The following is a 24456-nucleotide window of genomic DNA, read 5'->3' as shown; positions in this document are numbered from 1 at the left end:
TAAACTATTAAATTGTTTTGACATCTTAGAGCACCATAATTTAGCGTCTATTTCTCCTCGGTGTCCCGGTGCAGGGACGGAAACCTCTAAAGTGAATTCTTCAGATTGCAGATAAATCAAACTTAATAAGAGTCATAAGTGGATGCAATAAAAAGAAGCACATTTTCTCCTGGTTCTGCTGCACTGTTAACAACCACTTCATGGTCAGATGTCCAACATGCTGAATTATTGTCCATAATTGCATCCTGATTGAAATGTATCGTGCACTGATCCAATAGAGTAGAGGTGATATTGTAACATTTCATGCATCTCATTAAGATGATATGGGGAATCACATAGTAAATAATTAATCATGGGGTTATTTCAGTTCAGGAGATTCAGTTATATTTTATCAAAGTGATCAGCTTGTATGCTCAGCCAGGCATGAAATTAATTAGTAATCCCAGCTCTTTTCTTTGCGTTTTTTTCAGCCATAGTTTATATGTCTTATGACAGCAACAATGATAGAGGTCACTCCAAGAACTTTCACTGACCTCCTCCTCCATGATCAGCGTGCAAAGCAGTTCCCGCCGCTCGTCCCTCTGATGAAAAATGACAGCTAATTGACGTGAGCGCCTCCATTCTGCTGTAATAGCCGAACGAGCGCATTTGTTTCTTTAATGGCTCTTCGGCCATCTGTCAGCAGGGGCTATTAGCGGAATCCTGCCGCCTCAGGTCCAGAGCAGGGCCCATACCTGCAGGGAGCAGAGGCTGCTTCGGATTAAAAACACGCCACTTGCTTTTTTCAGCTCATACCAGTGCATTTCTTTTCACCCTCTCTATCGGTTTGGTCACCTTGTCAGTAAGCAGGTGAACTGCAGTGACGCACAGAAAAGACTGAATATCTCAGACGCTTCAAAACAGCCTGTTAGCAGATGTTATTTAACAATGTCTGATTGTTTCTGATCAAACAGGATGTTTCCGAGGTGCATAGTGTTGCACTGACTCTTAGCACATACACGTAAAATAAATGCATAATAAACATCAGTATGACAATTTAGCCCTGTACATTAGCAAAACATGCAGTAGGTGTATTTATGTTCCAATAGCTCAGCGTTGATGAGTATCATTATGGATAAATGTTTTTGTCCCCACCATGTGGCGACAGTTTCAGTTTACAATTTAAGCTTCAACCAGTTACATTTTGACATCAGTTATTCAAATTTTGAACTAGCTGATATTTGCACATAAAATTGAAATTCATTTCAACTTTGAATTTTTTTTTTTGTCCCTTTGTGACTCAAATATGAGATTATGAAATATGCAAATCATTGCATCATTGATTGCTTTACAGCGTGTCCCTTCCTGTGTGGCACTGGAGTTCTAATACAACAAAATTCAAGCAATACCAAGAGATGTGAAACGCCTTTGAATTGGATCCATTTTATTAAAAATACACTGGAAAAAGAGTATTCCAACATAAAACTTGCCTGGTTTTATGCAATAACAAGATCACATCAGTTTGTCAGCTTCGATTGCTAAATTAAATTATGCCATAATCTGTATTAATATAGAAATCTGTTTGTGCAGAAGAAGCAAGGCTTTTCTATTTAAATTGATATTTACCAAACATAAGACAACTTATTTGTAACAAGATGTGCTTGCCTCCATTCAAGATTAAAAAAGAAAAGTTCATCATACCACAGACATAAAAAGACCAAGTTTAATGGAACAAACAAGGATGGCAGCCATGGCCACAAAGAAAAGCTTCTTAAACCAGCAGCTACAGTGGTGAAAGTGAACCAGATAACACCAATCACAGAGCAGATTAAGAGCTGCAACACGTTTCCATCCATGTGTTATTTATGATGAATGTTTGAAGGTGTGAATTCAAACAAAACAGTAAAAGTTTGTGAAAATGTCTGTTAAAAGGCCTTTTTTGTTGTTGTTGTTGTTGCACCAGGACACAGAAAACTGCTGATCAGTGCAGGTCTGAACAAACTGTGCAAACTGAAACATCTGTCTCAATCAATCAAGTGAGCTCATTTCAGTGTTTCCAAACCGAAATCTTCCACAACTACTATTCGGTCGCTTCCCTTCTTGAATCATCCTCTCATGACAGTGGAAGCCCGGCCTGTTCTCACGGTTTGTTCTGAGTCTCTAAGTGCTGCTGGGCTGCCCTCAGCGTGTCCTGCAGGTCTTTGTACCCTGCCAGAGAGCAGGCCTCCTCCAGCCGGGCCCAGCGGTAGTCCTGGTGCTCGTCAGACAGAGTCACCGCCGTCCCCGGGTCCTTCAGCTCAGCCAGCCAGTACAGCACCTCTTTGGGTTTGCCCCGCACCTCGTAGCGCAGCTCCTGGACGAAGCCGTTCATCACCCGCAGGTCCTCCGTCCCCAGCCCCGCCTCCTCCTTTGTTTCCCTCAGAGCCGTGGTGAGGTCGTCCTCGCCCGGGTCCACGTGGCCTGATGGTGAGCGAAGCAGATGTCAGTGATGAACCCCTAAAGCTGTGAAGGAATAGCTCAGCCCGTTAGTGTCTGACTGAGTTGTCTGCAGTGTTTCTGGCACACCTTTGGGTGGGGTCCAGTGGTGTTCTCCATAAGACGTCTGCAAAAGAAGGAACTCGATGTTTCCTGGTGGGGGGATGGCGTTGCCTAGACGTCGGAACACTATGAAGCCACAAGCTCGCAGCGCCATCTTTCACTAACAATCCTGCAAAAACAGGTTCTGTGTTTAGTTCAAAAGTGGAGCTGCAATCTTTATAGAAAGAAACACTCAAAAAACAACTCAGCCTTCATTACAAGTGTAACAGCTCTCCTGGTCTATAATCAGCCTGTCAGAAGATTCTTATTTTTGGAAGGAAATTTCAAGACATTAACACCAAACAAATGAAGATGTTAATTCTGCAAAAAATAATAAATCGTTATGTCATGCTTCTAATTTGACTCTATAACGAAGTACACGCAAACAGCGTTTGTGTGATGTTTTAAAAGAGGATTGGTTTAGTGTGTATTTTATTACATGTGCCAATGTGGAGGGAATACTACTTCTAAACATGGAAATCCTTCAATTATAAACCAAATCTACTAAAAAAAAGTTGAGACGTATGCCATGATGTGTCATTATTATGTAAATGAGAATTACATGCTGTAAAATGAACGAAATTATACGTAAAAATATTTTGTTTTATCTGTTCTCAGATAGGCCATCTGTCCTCTTATACAGACTGGTGTCAACTTTTTCTGCATTTTTTTTTATTTTTATGTTTATTTCCACTGGGGGTGGAAAACTACTATTTTGAAAGGGCCACATTAAAAATCAGCAGTGCTGCTGAGGGCTGACACAGATGGAACTGAAAAAAACTGAAGTTGGCATGAGGTTGTTTTTAGTAAAAAGAATTATCTCTGGAATTAAAAAAAAAAAAAAAAAAAAACTGTTCGATTACTGTTGCTCTGTGTCACTTTTTCTCAATATTTCCTGAGAAACTGTCTTTCTATATTTGAGCTCAGAACATGCAGAACATGTAAATAATGTCTTACGGCTTTTTTTTTTTTTTTTGTAAAAACTGCTAGCCAAGGTGCTAGACACAAGCAATAATGTAAAAATGGCTAATAACAAGAACATTGAGGCCATTTTAGATGTAGTGAAACCAATTTTTCTTTGATCAAGGATTTCCCAATGAGATACTTGAGGGTCAGTCAAGTAGAGCCCAGGTCTGATTTACAGGAAAGAATACACCTCTTAAACTGTCTCAACTCATTTTTAAGTGGTTCTCAACAGGATACAGTTATAAAAGTGATATCAGAAGTTTAGGAGTGTATTGGATCTTCTTTATCTATAAAAATATTGTCCCCTTGCTGTTTCTTTAAATTGATATGTGCACTTTATCACAGCTTGTCACTATTTAGCTGACAACTTCACCTTCTTCTGGGATCAATACATTCTATATGTCACAGTAAAAGCTTTTCCAGTCCAGATCCAGTCATCTCAGGGGAGTTTAGCAGTCAGGACAAAGTCCAGCACCGCCGACTCAAACTATTCCGAAGAAATCTATAATCTTTCAAAACTTTGTACCTTAAATAGGGTATTAACAGGTCAACGCGAACCACAGTCCAGATTTGACAGATTCACAGTTTGCACAGACACGTGAAGAGAGAGAAGTGTATTTTTAGCATGTTAGCTTCTGATCCGCTCCTCCAGCTCTTGTTCTGTGCTGGTAGATTAACAGCCTTCATGCTTCAGGCTACAGACACTCACTGATGTTAAAATGTCACAGACTTACTTCCACTCGCAGTGAAACGCCTTTAAAAGAGTTATAAGGTTATTCTTTCTGCAGTGGAAAAGACGCAGGGTGCCTTCTCCTAAGCGCCCGGCAGCGGTGCAACCGGGAAACCGCTCCGTCTACTTATTCAGGTGATGAAGTAGTTCCGCTCGAATGTTTTTTCTGTAATATTTTGTTCAACAGCAACAAGATTTTTGCCACGATGACCACTATGAAAATCTTCTGAATGCTATTAAATACATTTTTGTATATCATCTTTATTTAGAAAATGTTTATTTGCTTGACCATACACCTGTTTATAACTCTCTAAGTATGATTTATATCACATTAAATCTGAACTAATGCTTTAAAACAGACAGGCAGACAGACCGACAGACTGAAAAAATAAAGAATGAAAGAAAACATGCTATATGCAAGCCATGATGGGGATTAACAACCAAAGTCTTGAAATGCCACCCGGACTTCTGTGCTTATTATGACTTGCACATTTAATTTCTAGAGCCTTCATTCTGCTGCCTTGCTGAGGTTGAAAGTAGCACCTCTCAGAAATGTGACTGATGCTGGGGTGCTTCTATTTGCAGGTGAGTTTATTGTTAGGTCAGGTGTCTACCACAGCCTGCTCATATCAGCAGTGGGACCCCCCCCATTGCCAACAGCCCTGCTTTTCACTTGGGGCTTCTCATTTAGACTTGACCTCAGCTGTTCCTCCTGCACAGAATAAAAGACTCAGAATTGTGAGTCTAAAGCAGTTTATTTCTCATCTATCACCCATGAAACAAGATATATTACAAACACAAACTACAAAAAAGGTCACAAAATGTTATAGAATGTAACAAAAATTACAAATACAATACAACACCAAAGCAGAATTTGATTTCGGAGGTTTATTGACAGCAATGACACAGATTAAAAATAATTACCAAAGTGTTTCCCATTTTGGGAGAAAGTTTAACAATGGGGGTGTTTTTTGGACTGAATCTTTGTCATCAGGGGACTCCTTCACCATGCTTCACCTCAGTTGCTCAATCTTGCATGATGCGATGAGCAACATTGCCAAAACTGTAGCATCCTCAGGGCCTTTTCCTTTCCACCCCTGAATGTGTGAATGTGACGAATGGAAGGCACCTCCTCATCAGGACCGTCAGCTTTCCCGCAACCTCACCCTCTCCCTGGACACAGACCTCTGGAGGACTGCTGTTTCTCCTCACAACCCCCAAACATGAGGACAAAGCAGGTTAAAGTCGCTGTGAAGTGCAACCAAGTACCACAGTACACTGACCACACTTACCACTCTGCACCGCTTCATTCATACTGTTGAATTCTATTTGTTGCTATTTACTGGTAGATTTTATTGTCAACAGCATAAATGTTGTATGTTTATGGTAATTCAGAGTGTGTTCAAGCAAATACACTGATGGGAACACACCCTTTATGAAAAGATTAAAACTGGAGGGAAGAACAAATTGCTGGAAACAGACTGACAGCAGGGTTAAACAAGGTCAAGGTCTCTCTCAAAGCCTCTTCCCACGACTATATTCTAGCTCAAAAGTTGTGCTGTAATATACAGTATATGACAAGCTACATTAATCTATATTCAAAGTTTATAGATTAACTTTATATTGTGTATGTAACTGAAGGAAATCTCTTATGATGAAGAATTAAACAACGGTTTCATGATCAATGCAGACATTTCCTGAGAGTCGTACATCTGTTGTGGCTGTGAGAGACAGATAAAAAAAACGGACGTGTAGGTAGGGCCACCTAAGGTTGGCTTGTGTACGAAGATAATAGAGATGGTTTGCTCTTCTCACTCTGCCCCGGGTTGTCAGCAGTGCAGTTGATCAACTTGACGGAGGAGAAACAGCTGCTGGGTTTGAAGGTAAAAAAAAAAAAAAGGAGAGAGACAAAAATGTGCTTTGTTATTTTTAAGTCAAATCAAAACTATAGCGAGAGAAGGAGAGGCAGAATGACAGAGACGGTATAAGGTTAAGCCACTTGTAAAGAAGTAGGACAAATTTAGCCTATAGTCTTTAAAGGCTGACTGGATGAATGGATTTGTTCTTGACATAAATGTTTATTTCTGCTGCTTTCTTTCCATCAGCGGCCTGTGCTTTAGCCACAGGCTCCAGGACATGTGACTCTCTACTACTACTGTGCTTACTCAGCCTGCACTGAGGTGCTCATTACTCCACTGTGCTATACATGAATCATAGTTGTACTCAGATATTTTTGGCCTTCGGTGCCTGCATAGCAGTCACACGTGGGGATGATGTAGCAATGTGGTCTCTGGACAACAAATTCCTTGGCTGAATGATGCCAGCCAAATCTATGTCAATGGCTTTGGGTTATATATCTGCCGCTCCATGTAAGCCATGGCTGCAATCACTGGACACATGAATGAGCTGCTGTTTTGAATTTTGGAGGCATGAAGTAGGAATGTGTTTGTGTTCGATTCATTTCGAGTACGTATGCAACATCTTGTACTTTGCATTGAGTAGTGCTTGAATGGAAAATGTTTCTGACATAATTTAAGCTGGCAGCAGTAAACTGAGGTGGAACACAATAATCTCAGTTTAAGAAACAAAGGCTGCAGTTTTGATGTAAAGTGAAGGATTCACCCTAAAATCCTATGCACTATAGTTACATCGCTGTAAAGATTATTAGAATTTTGGAAGATTTCTACCCAATCTTTTGAAAAAGTATTGCATTCTAATGACACACTTGCTGCCCTACATTGAAGGAGGACTTCACAGAGCCATGGATGAAGAGAAACAGCCAACAGGAGGGCTGCACTTTGTTGGCAAAAAGGATGAACTGATTAAAGCGAAACGCTGTGTCAGACCAGTAGAGGATCGTGATGTCCTGATCATCCACGCACGAGGAAGGTTTTTCGCTTTGGACAGCCACTGTTATCGTGAGTACAGTTTTTACACTGAAAAATGCTTGTAAAAGTTGCACTGTAAGTCTAATACCTGCACTGTTAGAAATCAGATATTTTCCTATGAATCTAACACTGACCATGACACATTTGCCCATCGGCTGCCTTAGTTTGTTATGCATGCAACACTTTAGTACTTGTCCCATCAAAACTGTGTTCAGTCAGCAAAAGGTTAGTTTGCTAAAATGCTTATCCTGCAATAAACTGATCCTCTATCCTCCCGCCAGATGCTGGGGGAGAACTACTGAATGGAGACATTGAGGTGAGATTTATCTTTGACTCAATAATTTAGTTGTGATTGTAAAAAAAAAATGAAGGAACCAAAATACCATTTAAATGAAAGCACAGCACAGCAAGATTTTGTTTTTACCTGATTTTCTGTGATGTCCTATTTGGGCTGCACAGTCTGAGCCATGCGGCGATGCTGTAATTATGACAGAAAATATGCACAACATTAATATCACGGTGTAGTGCCAAAAGGTCCTAAATGACCTACACACCCCCGCACAAGGCTGTTTACCTGATTTTTCTTTTTTTTTCTCCTCACACTTATGCAGGAAATTAATGGCCGGCTGTGCATGGTTTGTCCGAGGCACAAGTACAAGATCTGTGTGGCCGACGGGGAGGGTTTGTACACGGCCACCGACACCAATGAAAATCCACCGGTGAAGAAATGGTACTCCTATGGCGTGAAGCAGAGGACCCACCTGGTCAAAGAGATCAACGGCGACGTCTTCGTCAAGCTGTCCCGGTACCCCGGCTGGCTCGAGTCAGACTTCTATCAAGGAGAAAGAGGCAAAGTGGAGAGAGTCAAGGCAGCGGAAGCAGCCAAGAAAAAATCCTCAAAATCCTAACGTTGTCTTTTTTTCCTGGTCCGATCTCCTCTCGGTGACCGTTTGAAGATGTTCATTGCATGTTGATATACTCTGTGCCTGCATTTCAAGCAGTCAGGTACAGGAAATCTGTTGAAGTGGTTTTTGATGAGTGTTTGGAGGCTTTAAAATGTTGACAGAATAGTTCACAGTTTAAGGGTAGATTAGTTTTATGTTGGCTTGTTTATGTTTATTGATATGTCTGCATTTGCTTAAGAAAATAAACTTTTTGAGATCTGAAGTCCATTATTTGATTCTACTCTATCACACTATACTGAGCATCCAGATGCATTTCAATAAAATCAATGACACATAAAAGATAATAGTGATCCAGAGGATCCTGAAGTAAATAACTATTCATATAACACCTGAAACACACGGTAGTTACTGGTCTTAGTAATGTCATTTTTTTGTTTTTGTTTTAATTGGAATGAAGTTCAGTATTTGGATTTATGTTGTCATGTGCTGGAAAGGAATTCTTTTAGTCACTGAGGACAAAACTTTACAGAGAACCAAATGCCCGAGGCTGGTTGAGTTGTGGAAGACACCTTGAAACAGGGACTGAAGCTGTCCAGTCCTGCCCATAATAACTCCCCGAGGGCGCATTTAGCACTATTTCAAAAACCCACATTTAGGGGATCCGTGCTCTGCATATTTTAGATGTTTTCCTGCTGTAACGTCCATCTTGGCCATGCTCAGTGTTTTGCTGATCTTTATGATGTGCCATTCATTTGAACGAGCTGTCTGGGGGCAGAGAGACACGGAGAAAATGCTGCACATTCATCACAATGCCGGGCCAGTTGAATGGCCGTGTAGTATGAACTCATTTTTGTTTTCACATAGCATAGTGAAAGAAGCTGATGCAAACATTTTGTCTGAGAGCCAAGAAAACATAACCATGGGGGGGACAAAGATACATTTCATATTATATACGATATGATTGCTTCAAATGGACCACATTCAAACACTTCTATCCAAGACAGTATTTTTCTACAACTTGGGGGCTGCTGGTGTATATTTTGTCCTTTTTTAAAGCTCTCTTGCATGTTACATGTGTTGCAAAACAATTTAATTGCATCATATTTTTACCATTTGATGTAAAAAGTCAAGACAGGCTGTCATATTGAGGTATTCCGCTGTTTCTGTACCCACGACAGAGGCTCTGGCCTCACTGCTGCAGATACCATGGGCTGAGAGCACAAAGGCTACAGGGTAAAATGTTCCTACGTGCATGAATGATGCTGGTCTCTGTGGATGGCTCACAGCGAACTCTCAGCTCTGTCTGAAGGCCTCGGCCTATGTGACGCTTCAGATACAATCATGAAAGGCACGGGGTTACATGGAATGAGGGCGCTCTTCAGCACTCCTCATTAAACATTAAAATATGATTATATAATCAAATTGGGAATCTTTATACAAGGCAGAGTCTATCATCAGCATGTGGCCATTTGTTGTAGGTCAAGAGGAGGCCTGTTTGTCAAAATAAAGGGCAGACTGTAGGGGAAAATACTTAGTAGGCTTGACGCATCGACCAAACAGGCGGTAACAGCATGTAAGCAGCGTGGATTTACAATGTTGCAATGAAGTCCAACTCATAGCGTGGTTTTATGGTTTGCATTATTCATTGGGCTTGTGAATGACACCAGAGGCTGCCCTGATTCAACCTGTAAGACGGTCTTCCCTTGAAATAACTCTGCAGGCCGTGGAGTTTGTCCAAGAGGGACTACCGGATCTCATTATTACCTTTTATTTACACCTCCGACAACAGCCCCAAAGCAAGCTAAAGCAATTTATTGTGTCCTGCTGTGTCAGCGATTGCTCATTATAGCTATCATTATTGTTATCGCTATCATTAACACTGCACAAATACTCCTACATCAGAATCTAAAGTACACACAAGGTGCCTACTATTGTGTATGTGAGCTGCTGCCCTTTGGATCAGCTTCTCTCAGCCGTCTTCAGCTAACACCTGTCTCACTCTGAAAAGTAACTGTTTTATTTATTCAGGCCAATATCTGCTCTGAAACAACCTGATATGACAATACAACTTTATAATTCAAATATAAATATAAACAGAGACAATAAATTAAACTTCCAAAAGATTGTTTTAGAAGGAGGAATGGGGGGTGTGCTCCAACTATAGGGGGATCACTCTCCTGATTAGGAGAGGATGATCCGAGCAAGTTTAGAGAGTAACGTGCATCCAGTTTTACATAAACCTCTGACATAGGCTCTGTTTGTCTCTTTGCTGTTGTTTGGTGTCATCATGCGTAGAACTTAAAAGCTCTCTAACGCCTTCAGAAAAAGTAAATAAAAAAAGAACCACACAGCCTGGAAGAATCCTAAAATTCATTACAGTGTCTTACACAAATAGAAAGAGATCTCCTACCATTGATCTTCAGGGAGTGCTCCATGAACAAGTGCTCTATAACTGAGATCTAATCACGATATTACCATTGTCATGACTGATAATATTATTCAAAGTTAAATGGATACTTGGACACAGGGATGAATGACTCATATCCATACCTAAAGTGGTTCAGTCCACAGCTATTTAACTTTAAGATAGTCTCAGAATTGAGCATTACCATAATAATACATGTGAATAATGTATTTATCAGTACTATAATCGTTTCTAATGAGTTTCAGTTCTATATTTCTGTTGAAGTCACATGATAATTTTGAAAAACGTTGATTAAATCATGTTTTGTGCACTTCCTGCACCTTCTCATCACATGCTTTACCTTCCCTTTTGTCCTGTGTCTTTTGTTTGTGCTGCTTACAGATCACGGCCGTGACTGTGCCCACCTGTATTTGATTACCTTATCTCTCCTTGGTGTATCTAAGAGGTGTGTTCAGTGCTGTGGGTCGCCACTTTTTACCCCTTCAAGTGCTTCTGCTCTTGATTTTCTTTTCTTGGGTTTCCAATTCTGGTCTCCGTCTGCCTCATTATTTATTTTAAAGCAATGAACTTTTCCAGCCTTGCTGGTATTTCATTTACATTTTTGACTGATCTTGTGTAATAAATGTAATTCTTTGCGATTCAAGAGAAATTTCAGCAGCTGGAAACTCGAAACATTACCAACTGGGTAAATTCCATTTCTCATTTGGAAATGTCCACCTAACAACAAGAAACAGCCAACAAGTTTGTTCCAAAATCAACAGCTAACTGAATCACAATTAATGTTCTCATCACCCATATAGGCGAACACACTGATTAAAAGAAATGCTTGTAGTTTCAAATTTAATCAACAATTAGAGAATATAACAAGTGACCCAAACTTGCACTTCATCATGCAAGTGTGCATAAACATTCGAAAGGTTCTTTTCCACAGTTTCGCACTTCAGGGCAATGTCGGCATCAGCAGACAGTTTTGCAATATTTATGCATTTATGCATACAGATTTAACAAGCAAAATGGCAGCTTTTACTGCAGCGTCACTGATCTCTTAGTTTCCATGTCATTATTGTGTTATGTCTGCTCCTGTTCATAAACATATTAAATACAGCAGTTATTTTAGTTGAAAAATGGAAATGAATGACTTGTTTGTCATATTTACACTTTGCAATGTCATCGTGTGGGTGAGTGTGGATCCTCTGGCAGGCTGGTTTGGCTCAGGGGTGTTTGACACACCAGCTGTAGATATAATTAACATAATGCAATAAATGTTGTGTGATGTTGCATTTGTGTGCTCTGTTTTTTTTTTTTATTATTGTTATCTGTCAGTGTATATCAGGGATGTCAAACTCATTTTAGTCCAGGGGAGGGGCCCAGCCCTGACATTAACATGGCAGCATAACAGCCTTTCATCACAAATTTTTAGGCCAACTCCTAATGTTCTCTTTTTTGAATGTGAAAAATTATCTGTACAATACATGTACATTTATTATTTTTTTTTCATTGTTTCGATGAACTCCATTTATACACTCAGGGAAACTGTAACAGATACTGATGCCCATCCAACGAAGAAACATCGTTTGAAGGAGCTGTAATACTGCTTTATGCTGTGCGACCTCAGGCAAATGGGTGAGGTCAGGTCAGGTCACCAGTTCAGACAAAGTAATCAAACTTTATTCCCTTGTCTGCATTTCTCCATCCTATTTCTAGTCTGTGGTAGACAGTCACATAATGTGACGTTAATGTGCTCTGGGGAGTCGATGTGGGTATACAGGGTCTTGCTCAGGGAGCCACAGTGGTGGTCTGTGTGCAGTGGGAAAGAAACCTGCAAACTCTTGATTCCCTCTTGACCTTCTTAGCGTCCACTTCCGAGGTGTGCCGAGCACCTGATGGTGGTCTGAGATGAAAAGTACATTATTTCCATGGACTAAAACTGAAAGGAAAATGAAAACAAACAAAAACACCCCAATGCAGTTTCCAGTTGATTTTTGTCATGTATAAAGGGCCCAAAACACCAAAAACCCTGGTGTGTAATTTACAGTAAGCCATAAAATAATTTCTTTGCAATGTTTACACTTTACAAAGTCACCCTGTGGGCTGGATTTATGAATCTGGTGGGCAGGTTTTGGCTCCTCAGCCAGAGCGGGCTCGTCCATTAGGCATTATCGGCAGGTGCTGAGGTCACCGTAGCCTCCAGGGGGCGCCACACAATCTCCTCCAATATAAATCAATATAAAATATACAATAAAAACTAATTATTGCAATGAAGTCTTACAGCCGAATGTAAAGCAGTCCTTGATTAATATGATGATAATATGATTATACCAAATGAATCTGGATGAAGGACGGAAAGGTGTCAACATGAATATTTTACCAGATCCAGTGGGGAAAAATCAGAAGAAACTAGCTCATTTTCTAAAAAGGGTAATAACTTTAGCTGGAAAATGTTTTTTAAATGAAATTAAAAATTAAATAGGGATGAAAAAAGGTTCTGGAAAATGTAAACCGCACTTGTTCAAGTAAAATTATTTTTTTAAAACATATACTATATAGTTGCAATTATGTTATTGTAAATCTAGCCTATACATAGAGTTATCCTTTAGTAAGTGTATCTGCCAAACGGCACTGGAGCAAAACACAACCTCAAATTGCTCACCTGCATGTGTTCTGTTGTAACTCAGGGGGAAAAAATAACATGTTGCATGTTCCGGATACAAACGGTGTTTAGTGTCGGTCACAGTGAAGGTGACAGCTTAAAAAACAAAGACAACACGCTGTAAACGTGTGAGTGAACAAAACGACGCTGTAATGCTCGGTGGCGCGTCGACAGCGGCGGTGGTGCTGAGTCAGTCACAGTTCAACCTCTCTCTCTCTCTCTCTCTCTCTCTCTCTCTCTCCCTCTCTCTCCAGTTATTTTCTTGCCACCGGGACTTTGTTTAACCCGCAGACGTCGTCATTCTCGCGCCGCGGACGCCGGGCTGCGCCTCTGCCCTCTCCCCGTCCGTCATCATGTTTCCGACCGACTGACAACTTGTCGGTGTGTCCGGTCCCCGGTCCATGGGCTCCGCTCCTCCGCCTCCACCGCAACCGCCGCTGCCGCCGCCGCCGCCTGTCTCTCCGCCCGCCGCTCCGCCCGGTCCGGGCTGTCCCGGTGCGTCCTCTCCGCCAGTTCGGGACGGGATCGAGCGCCCGCTTTTTTTTTTCTTTTCTTTTTTTTTTTTTTTCATGAATGAATAACGGGAGCGGAGAGGAGAAGAATAGCATGCCTGTGAGAGTCCCCTGCAGCCGCGCTCCCGGGGGGCCAGCCGCCGATGAGAGGGATTAACGACGGAGCGGAGCCGCGGCTCATTGCGGAAAAGCGAGCCTTGCTGCAGACTGGCGTGCGCGAGACGCAGCGTGGAGAGACGGGCTCCACAGCGGCGCACAGCAGCGGAATAAACACCGCCGCGACCACAATGTAAGTTCCTCTCAAGCAGCAACTCATTGGGAGACGCGAGAGAGAAGGAAGAAAGAATGAATGAAAGAAAGAAATAGAGAGAGAGAGAAAAACAGGGGGCTGCATGCTTCATTTGTTTTACTGTCCATATATCACTGCTTTGGTAAACACATAATCAGCACCGAGGACATTTCTCAAAGTGCTTGATTTATTGCACCATTATAGCCACTCAGGTATTAAAAAGGCCTTGGCGAGCTCCTTCTCAACTCATTTTCAGTGACATAACCGTGATGCACTGTCTCCGTGATAGACATGAATAATAAGGAGAGGTATCTCCAAACCCTGAGCACCAAGCCATGCCTGTGACGCCTCCCTCCACTTCCTACCACAGTTCCCGGGTCTCTTCTCTTTGCAGGTCCATCCACATCGTGGCTCTGGGGAGTGAGTGTCCCGGAGGAGTGGGGACCGGGGAGGAGATCCTGGGCCAGGGGCAGCTGCAGGGGGGCTTGCTGTGGAGTTACCTGGGTCATGGAGCGCTGGTGGGACCCTGCGACCTGGAGAGCAGCCTGCACAACCCGGCCTTCATGGAGTACACCTCACGGGTGTTCGGGGACGTCACTGTGGTGGTCCGGGATTGTCCCAGCTGGGTGAGAGACAAGTGTGAGAGCAATACAGCAAAACCTGCAATGATTTCGACTTCTATATATCAGTTTGTTTCTGTGCAAGTCTTACCCAACATTGCCATTTTCCTGATCACTTCAGCCTGTGTGATGGCCAATCAGACTTGATTTATAGCAGCAGTGACTGTTTTCAGACGGCAAAACATGCCGTGAAAAAGCGGTGTAATGTTGCTCAAGCATTGTCATTGTCAGAGAGTGTGCGTCATCTCACTGATTTACTATTTACTTTTCAATCCGTCTCTCAGAAGACATACAACATTTCAGATTCCAAGGGCGCCTGCCTTACAGGGCTGATTGCAGGCTTTTTAAAAACATCTCTATTCTTAGGAGAAATGCTATTTTAGCATGCACTGCACGACACAGAATGCGATGAAAGAACTTTTGTTCCTAATAGCATATGAAATTGAAATGAAAGCTCTGTTTGGATTTTGCATAGATGCAGTGTGGGTCCTATTAGAACCCTGTCGAAGCCTGACATGGGTGTTTGCTGGGAAAAGTCTGTCAGTCTAATTCTTCATCACTTTGTCCTTCTTTTATTCAAATTGCTCAAAGCTTTCTTTCGTGTTCCCCCCCCTGCCTAATGAGTTGAATCAGATTGGTTTAGAGTTGCTAGTCTCAGAAGGGTCCTTGGGGGTAAAGTCCCAGAAGCAAGCCACACTGAAGTATTCATACCTAAAAGGGAAAGGTTTGAGGTTATGTGAGGTGAGATTTGTGGCGGTCTACAGGTTTGATATGCAGACTGCTCAGTTTATAGCATTCCTCAAGCGTCTGTCCTTGTCTGACTTCCCTTTGTGAAAAATTGTCACCTTCTTCTCACCTTCCTAGGACCTGTTGGACAGCGATTGGTCCAGCGTACGGAAGGTTCTTGAGCAGGCGGACATCCTGGTCATTAAGTATTCAGTCACCGACAAGCTGGCCTTCCAGCAGGTCAGGAATGGCTATGCCCCGAGACTCCGCCCACTCCTGAGGCACTGGGGTGTACCTGTCATCCTTGTTGCTGTTGGTGCACGGCTGAATGGTGAGAATGCTTTAGATCTGTTTGTTTTTTTCTTTTAAATCAAGTAGAAGTGAGTTTTTTCTCAAGTAGTGCACTTCTCTAACAAGGTGCCAATGTTTAGTGTGAACAGTTGGAGAAATACGCAGTGCTATATCTTTATATGTCCGCCACCGTGCAGGGTACTTTAGTATTTACTGGTCCGATTGTTGTTGCCTCGCTACTTAATTGGGGTTCTGGGACTGTGTGAAGCCCTGTTTCTCTTGTAGGGTAAGTGAGATCGCTGTCAGAGTCTTGTGTCCCCTGGTGTGTCCTCTTCAAGCAATGAGGAGGATGCTCATGATAAATTCTCCCCTTGGCTGCCTTCAGGCTGTCGGCTCACATGCTTTTCAGCAGAAAACACCAAAGCAGAACTCCAGGTAGCTCGTTGTTGCCCAGCAGAAGCTCTGCCAGTAGACAAGAGTTCAATTTCATGGCACAGTAGCGAGTGATATGTCACTTCACCGGGATTAAAGCGCTCGGGCGTAGCTTTGCGGGAGATTATTTAACTCGTTCAGCATTAACATACCTACATGTGCGTCAGGAGCTCAGCGAGGCGCTTGTGCTCACAGGCACACTGACCCCCTGTGCAATCCAGATTCTATAAACAAGCCCATCAAATGCTCCCGGTTGTATTTTTAGATTTCCTGCTCAACATACTTTGGGATCCTGTCAGAGCACTGCTGCAGAACGATCACAGCGGAAGCCAAGTCGTTGCTGGAAAGAGAGAAAGGAGCGGAGAGGAGTGGGTAGCTCTGGACCCGGGCTTTTGTTTGTGTTTTTTGTTTGTGGCTGCTGCGAGTATTTTCATTCTATCCCCTCATGACTGCAGAGAATGACGGCTGAGCTCCGAGCGCTTCCCGCTGCTCGACTCTCGACCACCTCAGGCACAGCTGTGGCAGAGAGCGCTACCATACGTGCATTAACGCAGCCATTAAACCAGCAATAAGCGAAGGAGCACAGACAGATATATCCAAGGGCACGCACGCACACCCCAACACACACAAACATATCACAGATATGCCAAGTCACTGCCTGTCAGACACACACACACTCCTTTTCCCGCTGCCTCTCTGACCCACACACACACACACACACACACACATCCTCAGCCTGGCTGCGTCTCTGTGTCATGCCTGTAGGTTATTAGCAGTATGATTTATCCAATGCCTCAGCACTTGGCTGCATGTCCTGCTCATTCTGTCGTTCTCTCTCTCTGCTCCTTTGTGCAGATTCTCTGTAGTCTTTCTTTCTTCAAGATAATCCCTCTAATTTTCTGTCTGATTCTGTCTCTGTGGTCCTCGTGCACACATGCCTCTGTGCGGCTGGTCTCAGCACACGTGCCTCTGCAGATTTTACACATTTCTGAGATCCCACTTATATGCTGCTGTACAGTAATCCCCCCAAAAGACTTAGCGAAGATGAAAAACTGGCAACCGTTAAAGTGCCGAAGCAGTACTTTTTCATTTTTATTTATCATCGTTAAATTTCTAACACAGCGAAACAGGCAACAAGAATATTTCACAAACTGAAAAAAAGGTAAATGGCTTGCGTTCTTAAAGCCCTTTCTGGCCGTTTACGCAGTTGGCCTGAGTAGGAGTAGGCGCAATGAGAAGGCAGGGCGAGTCTGCATAATACAACCACATGTGGCTGTGCCATCTGGATTGTGTGCTGGGTTTTCTGAAATATATGTTCTATTTTTGGCTAGTTTGCACAATGTTGTATCGTGGGGCATGTGCGTCACGTCGATGAACTGCAACTTTGTGTTTTTTGGGTTTTTGCACAACATTTTTACAAATTCTGAGGCAAATGAGTGTGATGGAATTTAATATTACTGATGTTAGTGCATACCAGGCATTTACAGTTTGCATATGTTGCCTCCTTGAGGAGTGTCATGCAGTGTGCTTCGAATATGTGAAGGATGGGTGTGACTGATAACATTCTTAGAAAAGGTCATAAAACCACCGTATACAGCTTAATGACAAATATATATCAATCTGGCTTGAAAGAAGTTTAAGTTCTTCTACTTCTTTGCCTTTTCTTCAGTAATATTTACACAAGTTTTAAACTTTGAACCCAGTGAAGACTGGAGAACGTATGGCCACGTGAACTGCTTCCACCAGAAAAACACAATGAAAGCAAAGCAGCTGTTTTGCATGTTCCACATATAGTTGATCCACAGTTTCTAGCTGACCCGTTGCAGGTCGGTCAGCGACGGCGAAGCAGCCACATGTGTTCCTGTGTAGTGCTGAGGTTTGGTCTAGATTGTGTGTTGGCGGACAGAAATGCGGCTGCACCCTCATGTCTGGCAGAGTATTTACACCACGAGCTCTCCTTTCATTGAGCAGTGCATTGTGCCGTTTGTGAGATATTTTTGCCCCACTGCTGTCTTTAATGCGTATCGATCCACGCTGTGTATGAAAATGAGCGTGGAGCTTCTTGTGCTCGAAGGCATCCAGATACGTTCCTGTATAGTGGCCCGAGGTTTTGACAAGCGCAGATTCCACTTGAGCTCCTTTAGCAGCAGCTCTTCCACTCAGACACAGCTGTAGCATTGCTAACATCAGCTGTCTAATTACTCCCGGGTTCATGCTTCCTAAAAAGCATAATGGAACATCAATAAGCCACGCACTACCTCTCATGCGCCGCCGTACGCCGTTTACTGGGTTATGCTGTGTATTCGGCGCATGACGGTGTATGAATTCTCCTCTGTGTTTAGATGAGGGGCCTCCGTGCACGTGCCCGTTGTGTGCGTCGGACTGGAGCAGCTGTGTGCCTCACAGTGAAGGTCTGCAGCTGTCCCGGGACCTGGGGGCCACCTATCTGGAGCTGCCCTCGCTCAACCACGTCTTTGTGGGCCGCTACTTTGGCAGCGTGGTAAGTGTTGAGGCAATATGGGAACCAGGTGATCTAAGCTTAAACGGTCATTGATGCTTACTGTTTTCCTTTTTTTTTTTTTTTTTTTTTTTTTCCATTTTAAGCCTGCACTTCAAGATTTCATTCTCACCAGTTTTGTGATAGTAGATTAAGTCAGTGTTTCTAGAGTGACACCATGCTTAGTAGAGGAAACAATGGCAGGCTGGTCTTTCCAGGAATTTATCTCTAAAGCAAAGAATCCATGATGTAACGGCACTATTTTTGCTGCCTGTGTCTGAGCTAACGTGTACATTTCTGTTTTATTCAGCTGGAGTACTTCATGATTCAGTGTCTGAAGCACAAAGCCAAAGAGAGGCCAGAGAAGAGGCGTGGGAATAAAGTGAATGAGCTTCGTCCTCCTCACTTAGAACAACCAGGTCAGACTCATATTACAGCATGTAATGTAAAGACACTGCTTTTAGCAGAGCGCTGTGCGTTTATGTCTTTTCTCTTGTTCCTCTCATTTTTAATGGATTATTGTTTTTTCTTTATAGCAATTTCATTTTCACCTAATTAGGTGATTAAAGTTTATATAAATTACTCCTTCTAATGGCGAATTTTAAGCGAACTGAGTTGATTGTTTCTGCTCAAGCCTACATGGCCGTAAAAAGAGCTGAGCGCAAAAGTTTCATCGGGATCAATATCTCCTGTTCCAAGCTGGAAACGAGAAGAGAGACAAAGAGCTAGGCAGACTCCTTTTATCCCACGACATTTGGATCAATTTTAGAGTGAACTCTGTTCTGCTAAACATGCAGTAACAGCTGAGTTTAGTGGCTCGAGCTGCAGTAGCTCTGTGACTGCTGTTGTGGGATTGGAAAGGATTAATCCTTAACCACTGAGAAAATTATGGAGAAGACTTCAGGTGTTTGACGTACATTTGCATTCATTTTATGGCGAGCATTTCAAAAAGGCTCACCGTGATTTTCTTGAATGTTTAGTTCACAATATCACAGTATTGCTGTAATTCTCCCCATTTCAGATGTTAAAAAACCAGGAATAGATTTTTTTACCGTGTGATTGCTCAAAAACACAAACAGTAGAAACATTTTTTTCACAGTCAGTTATTGATTTGTGTTAAGATGTGGCGCCATATACATTTTGCAATGCAAATCATAAGCAAAATCTTGATTAACCTTCAAAAGTAGTCCAGAAAAATGTATTTTTATTGCAATATTCAGCCATAAGCTGAATAAAATCACTTTGCAGAGGCACAGACAATCAAAATTTCCTTTAAAAACAGTATTCTAGTTAATAAAAGAATAAGGAGATCTCACAAGTAGTCAAAAATGCCTCTCATATTGAGGGTTTCCAGCAGTATCATGTAGACACTTGCAGATTTGATCCAGACTTTGACAGTCTCTAAGCCAATCAGATTCAGTGAAAAGACTAATTATGAGGAGATGAATGGCCATGCTAATGAAGAGAGGATGAAACCCACCGAATCACAAACATTTATAGGAGGAGAGCCGCTCGCACACTGCAAGTTCATTACTTGTAGCAGAGTTTTAACGAAAGCAGAGACTGCGGAGGGCTTGGCAGCTGCACTCCGGCCGCCTTTCCTTTGTCTTAATGTTCTCCTCTTTCAGACTGGGCGTCTCTCTCTCTTAATTGGATAAAAGATAGTGTGATTAAATTGTCTGTCTTTCTTAATGGCCTGATGTTGCCACAAACTAAAAGCTTTCCGTGTGTTGAAACTGAAATGGCATTAAAATTAACAAAGCTTGAAACCGGGCTCCCGCTCTATAAATAGATCTAGCGGCAGGATTTTCATTTAAAAATAGTCATCCATAATGGTATTCTGCAAATTTCATAGCACTTCAGTCCCATGCTTCGCAGCACGCACGCTTCTGTGCTCATAACGTAAAATACCTGAGAATATTCAATATAAACAGTAGTGTGGAATATTGATCTGAGCTCTTTGCTGCTGTGTGAGCTTCAGTCTGATGACTGGCAGATTTAAGTCCAGCCAAAAATGGCAATGGGTGCCTTTGGATTTATTGGTGCTTGTCCAACACTACTTTACTCTAGTTATAGTGCAACTTGCATTAAATATGACTTGCACTGATTCAGGAACAGCGTGGATGTCCCGGCCAAATCAGAGCAGCCATAAAAAAACGGAGACGAGGGCCACGGAGGTGCCGGGAGCGTGTGAAGCGTGAATAGGAATGTAATTGGACGATGATTTGTGGACCCCACCGCCATCTACACACCTCATTAATCTGACTTTTTGAATACATGAATCACAAAGAGGAAGCAGCTCTTAATATTCCAGGAATTATCTAAGATTATTGTGTCAGAAGAACGCAACCTGTGTTTCTTGAGTTGACCGGAAAGCGGAGCGGCAGTCTTTTAGCGTGCATCTTTCCCGGACTGTCATTAGAGCAAAGACAAACATATCTGGAAGCCTTTTTTTTTTTTTTTTTTTTTCTAACTTAGGCAACAGGGCAGGGCACAGCATGACATTGTCCACTTTTAGCTCCCTCTTTCTTGGATGAAAGATCCAACTGCTCTAAAGCTGTCAAAATCATTTCCTGCACCACGCCGTGCTCACCACATTTCCCTTTGTGTTGTCAAATCTGATTACCCATTAAAGGGAGTAATCACTGCCATGCATGGACAAGGTAGATAGAGAAATAATGAGCACGTCAAAAGTCTGTATTACACCTCTTCCAACAGACTTTGAACATAACCAATGTGCTGGATTGTCTTTATATTGTGTGACTTGGGGTCAAGCGTAATTACAGGAGTAATTGTTAATTATCTTAACTCATTCTATCGTCCTCTTTCTGTTCTTGTAATCCGCTTTGCTGCTGCTCCCATTCAGCTCGTCTTCCCCCGATCCGAGTGGAGGAGTCCAGCTTCTCCCAGGACATGCAGTGGCTGCTGGAGCGTGGCGTGCAGTTCGCCGATGTGGCTTTCTACGCCGGGGATTCTGGAAAAGAGCTGGGGTGGGCCCACGCCGCCGTGCTTTGTGCCGTCAGCCCGTATTTCAGACAGCTGCTCCTGGGGCCCAAGACCAGGTAGGAGGGATAATAACTTATTCACAGGATAAAGCTTAATAAGCTTTTTCTCCACCTGAGCCTGTAGCCAGCAGCAGCAGCGGCGGCGGCGGTGGCGGCGGCGGCGGCGGCGGCAGCGGCGGCGGCGGCGGCTCTGTGATTTCTGCAAGCTCCTTCTCCCGTGTAACTCTGAAGCTTTGTGCTCATCTCCGGTTTGGACAGGGAGCGTCCGCAGTCACGATGCGTGTGCAGGGACCGAGACGGCGCCCCTCATTCACTGCTCTCCACCTGGGATGGCGGCATCATTGATGACATGCCAAGATCAGAAGGACACCTGACAGGACGCCTCACCCGTCTGGTGGTGAAGGACCCCCTCCTGTGCATGTGCCTGTGGGAGACGCTCATGTTTATTTACAGAGGTAAAAACCGCCGGGCGCAATCCTCGGGTGCATTCATGTCACCTTTGTCGATCCACACTGCTTATACAGAGTGAACTTGCATGAATTTGTGCCTCTAACGAGCAAATTATATCTCAGGAAGTGGAGTAAATATTTACACCATATCACAGAGGACATTTGATGTTCAGAAAAACCTGTGAATTCTCACATTAAAAGATGTTGTCAGCTGTGCGAGGCATTGCTCTGAGCTGACTGAAGGCTGCAGTGGTGATGTATCGTCTCCGATCTTTAGCAGGTACAATGTTTACAGTCTTCGCCCTCCTGTTTTGAGTGTTGGCTCCTGATGGGCGTGCTGTTACTGAAGGATGACTGCCATGGTGGTGATTTTGCAGCTATGCAAAAAATAATTATCCTTTAACCATCCGCAGAGTCTAATTACATGCAAAAAGCTGCTGGTTCAGAGTTCTTAGATTCTGAAGTGTTTTTATAGATCTTTTTTATTAAATCCAAACCTAATATAAAGGAAAGGACAGTCATTTGCATAGAATAGAAAAGAGTAGAATTGAATTGAATTGAATTGAATTGAATTGAATTGAATTGAATTGAAATACTTTATGCAAATGTGCAAATATTTTCTGTATTTAACTGAATGTAGTAATTTACATGTCAACAGTTGATACTCAGAAATGTCACTGCATTTAAACAGAAATCAAAAGCTCATTTTAAATCACGGAATGCTTTTAGAATACCTGTGACACAAGGATACTCACCAGGAGTGAGGAGATCAACTACTTTGGCTTCTAAATGTGAAACATTTTCACATTGATGTTCAGATATTGAACAGCTTGGAGTCCTTTTTCATGTTTTTCCTAATGATGTCTCAAATGGTGTCTGTCAGTGACGTGCCTGGACTGCAGTCCAGTTTGTTTCTCCGGCTCTTTTACTAAGAAGCCAAATAAGCATCTGTCATTGAAAAAAAAGATGACTTAACAGTACGTGCCACTCCAAAGCCTGTAAATACTGTGTTGAATGAATGTGAGAATGTGGCATGTGTCTCATACTGTGCCTCAGTCTATCTTAAATGAACCCACCTCGGAGAAGATGACGCTGTATGTGCAGCTTCTTTATATCTGCATGACTGAGTTTTAATAGACGCTCTGGGATGCAGTGATTACCTGAGACGTTTTTCTTCAATAAGTGCAGTATTTGACGGTGTTGAAAGACACAGTGCCCAATGTGGTCACCCATTTGTTTCTTCTTCTAGGTGAGTTTTAGAGCTGAATTGCTTGAGCCTGCATGTGCATCCAGTTGAAAGCACCTTAATTTTTAAAGAAAAGATCCAAAATTAAATTTTTTTTAGCATTATACATGTTGGAGCTTTAATAATTGGCTTTTTAAAATTAATTTCACACAATGCCTGACCAATTTGTTTCTAATAAATTTACAATTTTGATAATATTCCTGTAATTTTAACTTGGCTATTAACATTATGAGATTAAATCCTCCTGAAACAGGAACCACTTATCCTACACTGCAAAACTCTAAGAGGAAGAACTAAAAGGAGAGTAGGAACTTCTGTTCTGGAGGCTTTCAGTGAATCCGAAGTGAACGCAGCTAAATGATTTCTGAATTAGAAGCTGGACCAGCCTGAACACCAACAACATGGCTGTAGCGCAGAAGAGCATCCTGTCCTTCCCGATTAAAGCTGTGTGATTTCACCAGGATAAAGTTGCCCAAACGGACGTTCTGGCTGTGGGATCGGATACACAGAAAGAGCCAAGTACAAAGTGGAAATCAGGAAAGACAAAGGCATCTCTGAAACTGTGGGTGTTGTGTACTTGGCTCGGTCCTCTCGTTCCCATCATACAACACAGTTTCTGGGAAAAGATCTGTGTTTATAAAAATCCGCTTCTTTCCTGCTTCTTGTTCCGTTTCATTGTTTTCCTTAAAATATATCCATTTTGGATATGTTTTAGAAAAGGAGTAGCTCGGTTTTATCCTTCAGCCTTCAAGCTTTATTTATTTACAGAAGACACGCCTTGTCATGCCCGTAGTTTTAAATACAGCCGAGTGAGCTGGACCAACATTCCCGGTATTGAAACTCCATCTTTACGATTGCCGGCTCTGTTTTTCTTATAACTTACGTGTGATGATTAATGACCCCTGGCAACAGGAAGCAGTTTGCCTGCTATTGGTCCTTGTCCAATAATCCATTACACTGAGGAACAGGAATCAGTCAAATGGAAAGCACTTCATAGTAACCATCAGTAGTATTTTAATCTCAGATCTGACCATTCATTTTGTAATTGTTTGATTCCACAGTGTATTTTTTTTTTTTTTTTTTTTTCCTGAAAACCTACGTTTGCACTGGGCTGCCTGCGGCCACCCGTACCTTCTGTCTCCTCCCAACTCAACTCCATGAAAAAATTATGAAAATCAGCTTGGGGTGATGGGTATATTGAAGAAAGCCTTTGAAGAGACTGATTTCATTTTAGATGGCTAATAGGAGCTGCAGATTGAGTCTCGCCCA

The 24456-nt window shown here is 42.5% G+C and overlaps 3 protein-coding genes across 3 annotated transcripts in view; 2 read left to right on the top strand and 1 right to left on the bottom strand.

Moving 5' to 3' along the window:
- Nucleotides 1–1411: 1411 nt before the first annotated feature.
- nudt2 (nudix (nucleoside diphosphate linked moiety X)-type motif 2) lies at nt 1412–4361 on the bottom strand. The gene is made up of 3 exons (XM_030092053.1): nt 4257–4361; nt 2545–2686; nt 1412–2439 (listed from the first exon to the last, which is right to left on the bottom strand). The coding sequence occupies exons 2-3, from the start codon at nt 2669–2671 to the stop codon at nt 2120–2122; spliced, it is 447 nt and encodes a 148-aa protein (XP_029947913.1). The 5' UTR covers nt 2672–2686; nt 4257–4361; the 3' UTR covers nt 1412–2119.
- A 2636-nt stretch (nt 4362–6997) lies between these two features.
- rfesd (Rieske (Fe-S) domain containing) lies at nt 6998–8048 on the top strand. The gene is made up of 3 exons (XM_030092273.1): nt 6998–7170; nt 7422–7456; nt 7752–8048. Exons 1-3 carry the CDS (start codon nt 7014–7016, stop codon nt 8046–8048), a joined length of 489 nt encoding a protein of 162 aa, XP_029948133.1. The 5' UTR covers nt 6998–7013.
- A 5513-nt stretch (nt 8049–13561) lies between these two features.
- The window catches only part of rhobtb3 (Rho related BTB domain containing 3), a 26469-nt gene continuing 15574 nt past the window's right edge, over nt 13562–24456 (top strand). The window contains exons 1-7 of the mRNA XM_030091882.1: nt 13562–13921; nt 14316–14547; nt 15406–15598; nt 18333–18490; nt 18798–18906; nt 21354–21549; nt 21751–21947. Coding sequence (XP_029947742.1) covers nt 13776–13921; nt 14316–14547; nt 15406–15598; nt 18333–18490; nt 18798–18906; nt 21354–21549; nt 21751–21947 — 1231 coding nt within the window. The 5' untranslated portion in view covers nt 13562–13775. The remainder of the gene's footprint in view (nt 13922–14315; nt 14548–15405; nt 15599–18332; nt 18491–18797; nt 18907–21353; nt 21550–21750; nt 21948–24456) is intronic.

This window comes from Salarias fasciatus, chromosome 5 (genome assembly GCF_902148845.1).
Source record: "Salarias fasciatus chromosome 5, fSalaFa1.1, whole genome shotgun sequence".
NCBI lineage: Eukaryota > Metazoa > Chordata > Actinopteri > Blenniiformes > Blenniidae > Salarias > Salarias fasciatus.
This window is presented reverse-complemented; position numbering and strand designations above follow the sequence as displayed.

Bases quoted from the DNA above. Each gene is read 5' to 3' on its own strand.
- nudt2 (XM_030092053.1), bottom strand. From the start codon at position 2,671: ATGGCGCTGCGAGCTTGTGGCTTCATAGTGTTCCGACGTCTAGGCAAC. The intron at 2,440-2,544 runs GTGTGCCAGAAA...GCTCACCATCAG, and splicing joins CCACTGGACCCCACCCAAAG to GCCACGTGGACCCGGGCGAG.
- rfesd (XM_030092273.1), top strand. From the start codon at position 7,014: ATGGATGAAGAGAAACAGCCAACAGGAGGGCTGCACTTTGTTGGCAAA. The intron at 7,171-7,421 runs GTGAGTACAGTT...TCCTCCCGCCAG, and splicing joins TTTGGACAGCCACTGTTATC to ATGCTGGGGGAGAACTACTG. The intron at 7,457-7,751 runs GTGAGATTTATC...ACACTTATGCAG, and splicing joins TACTGAATGGAGACATTGAG to GAAATTAATGGCCGGCTGTG.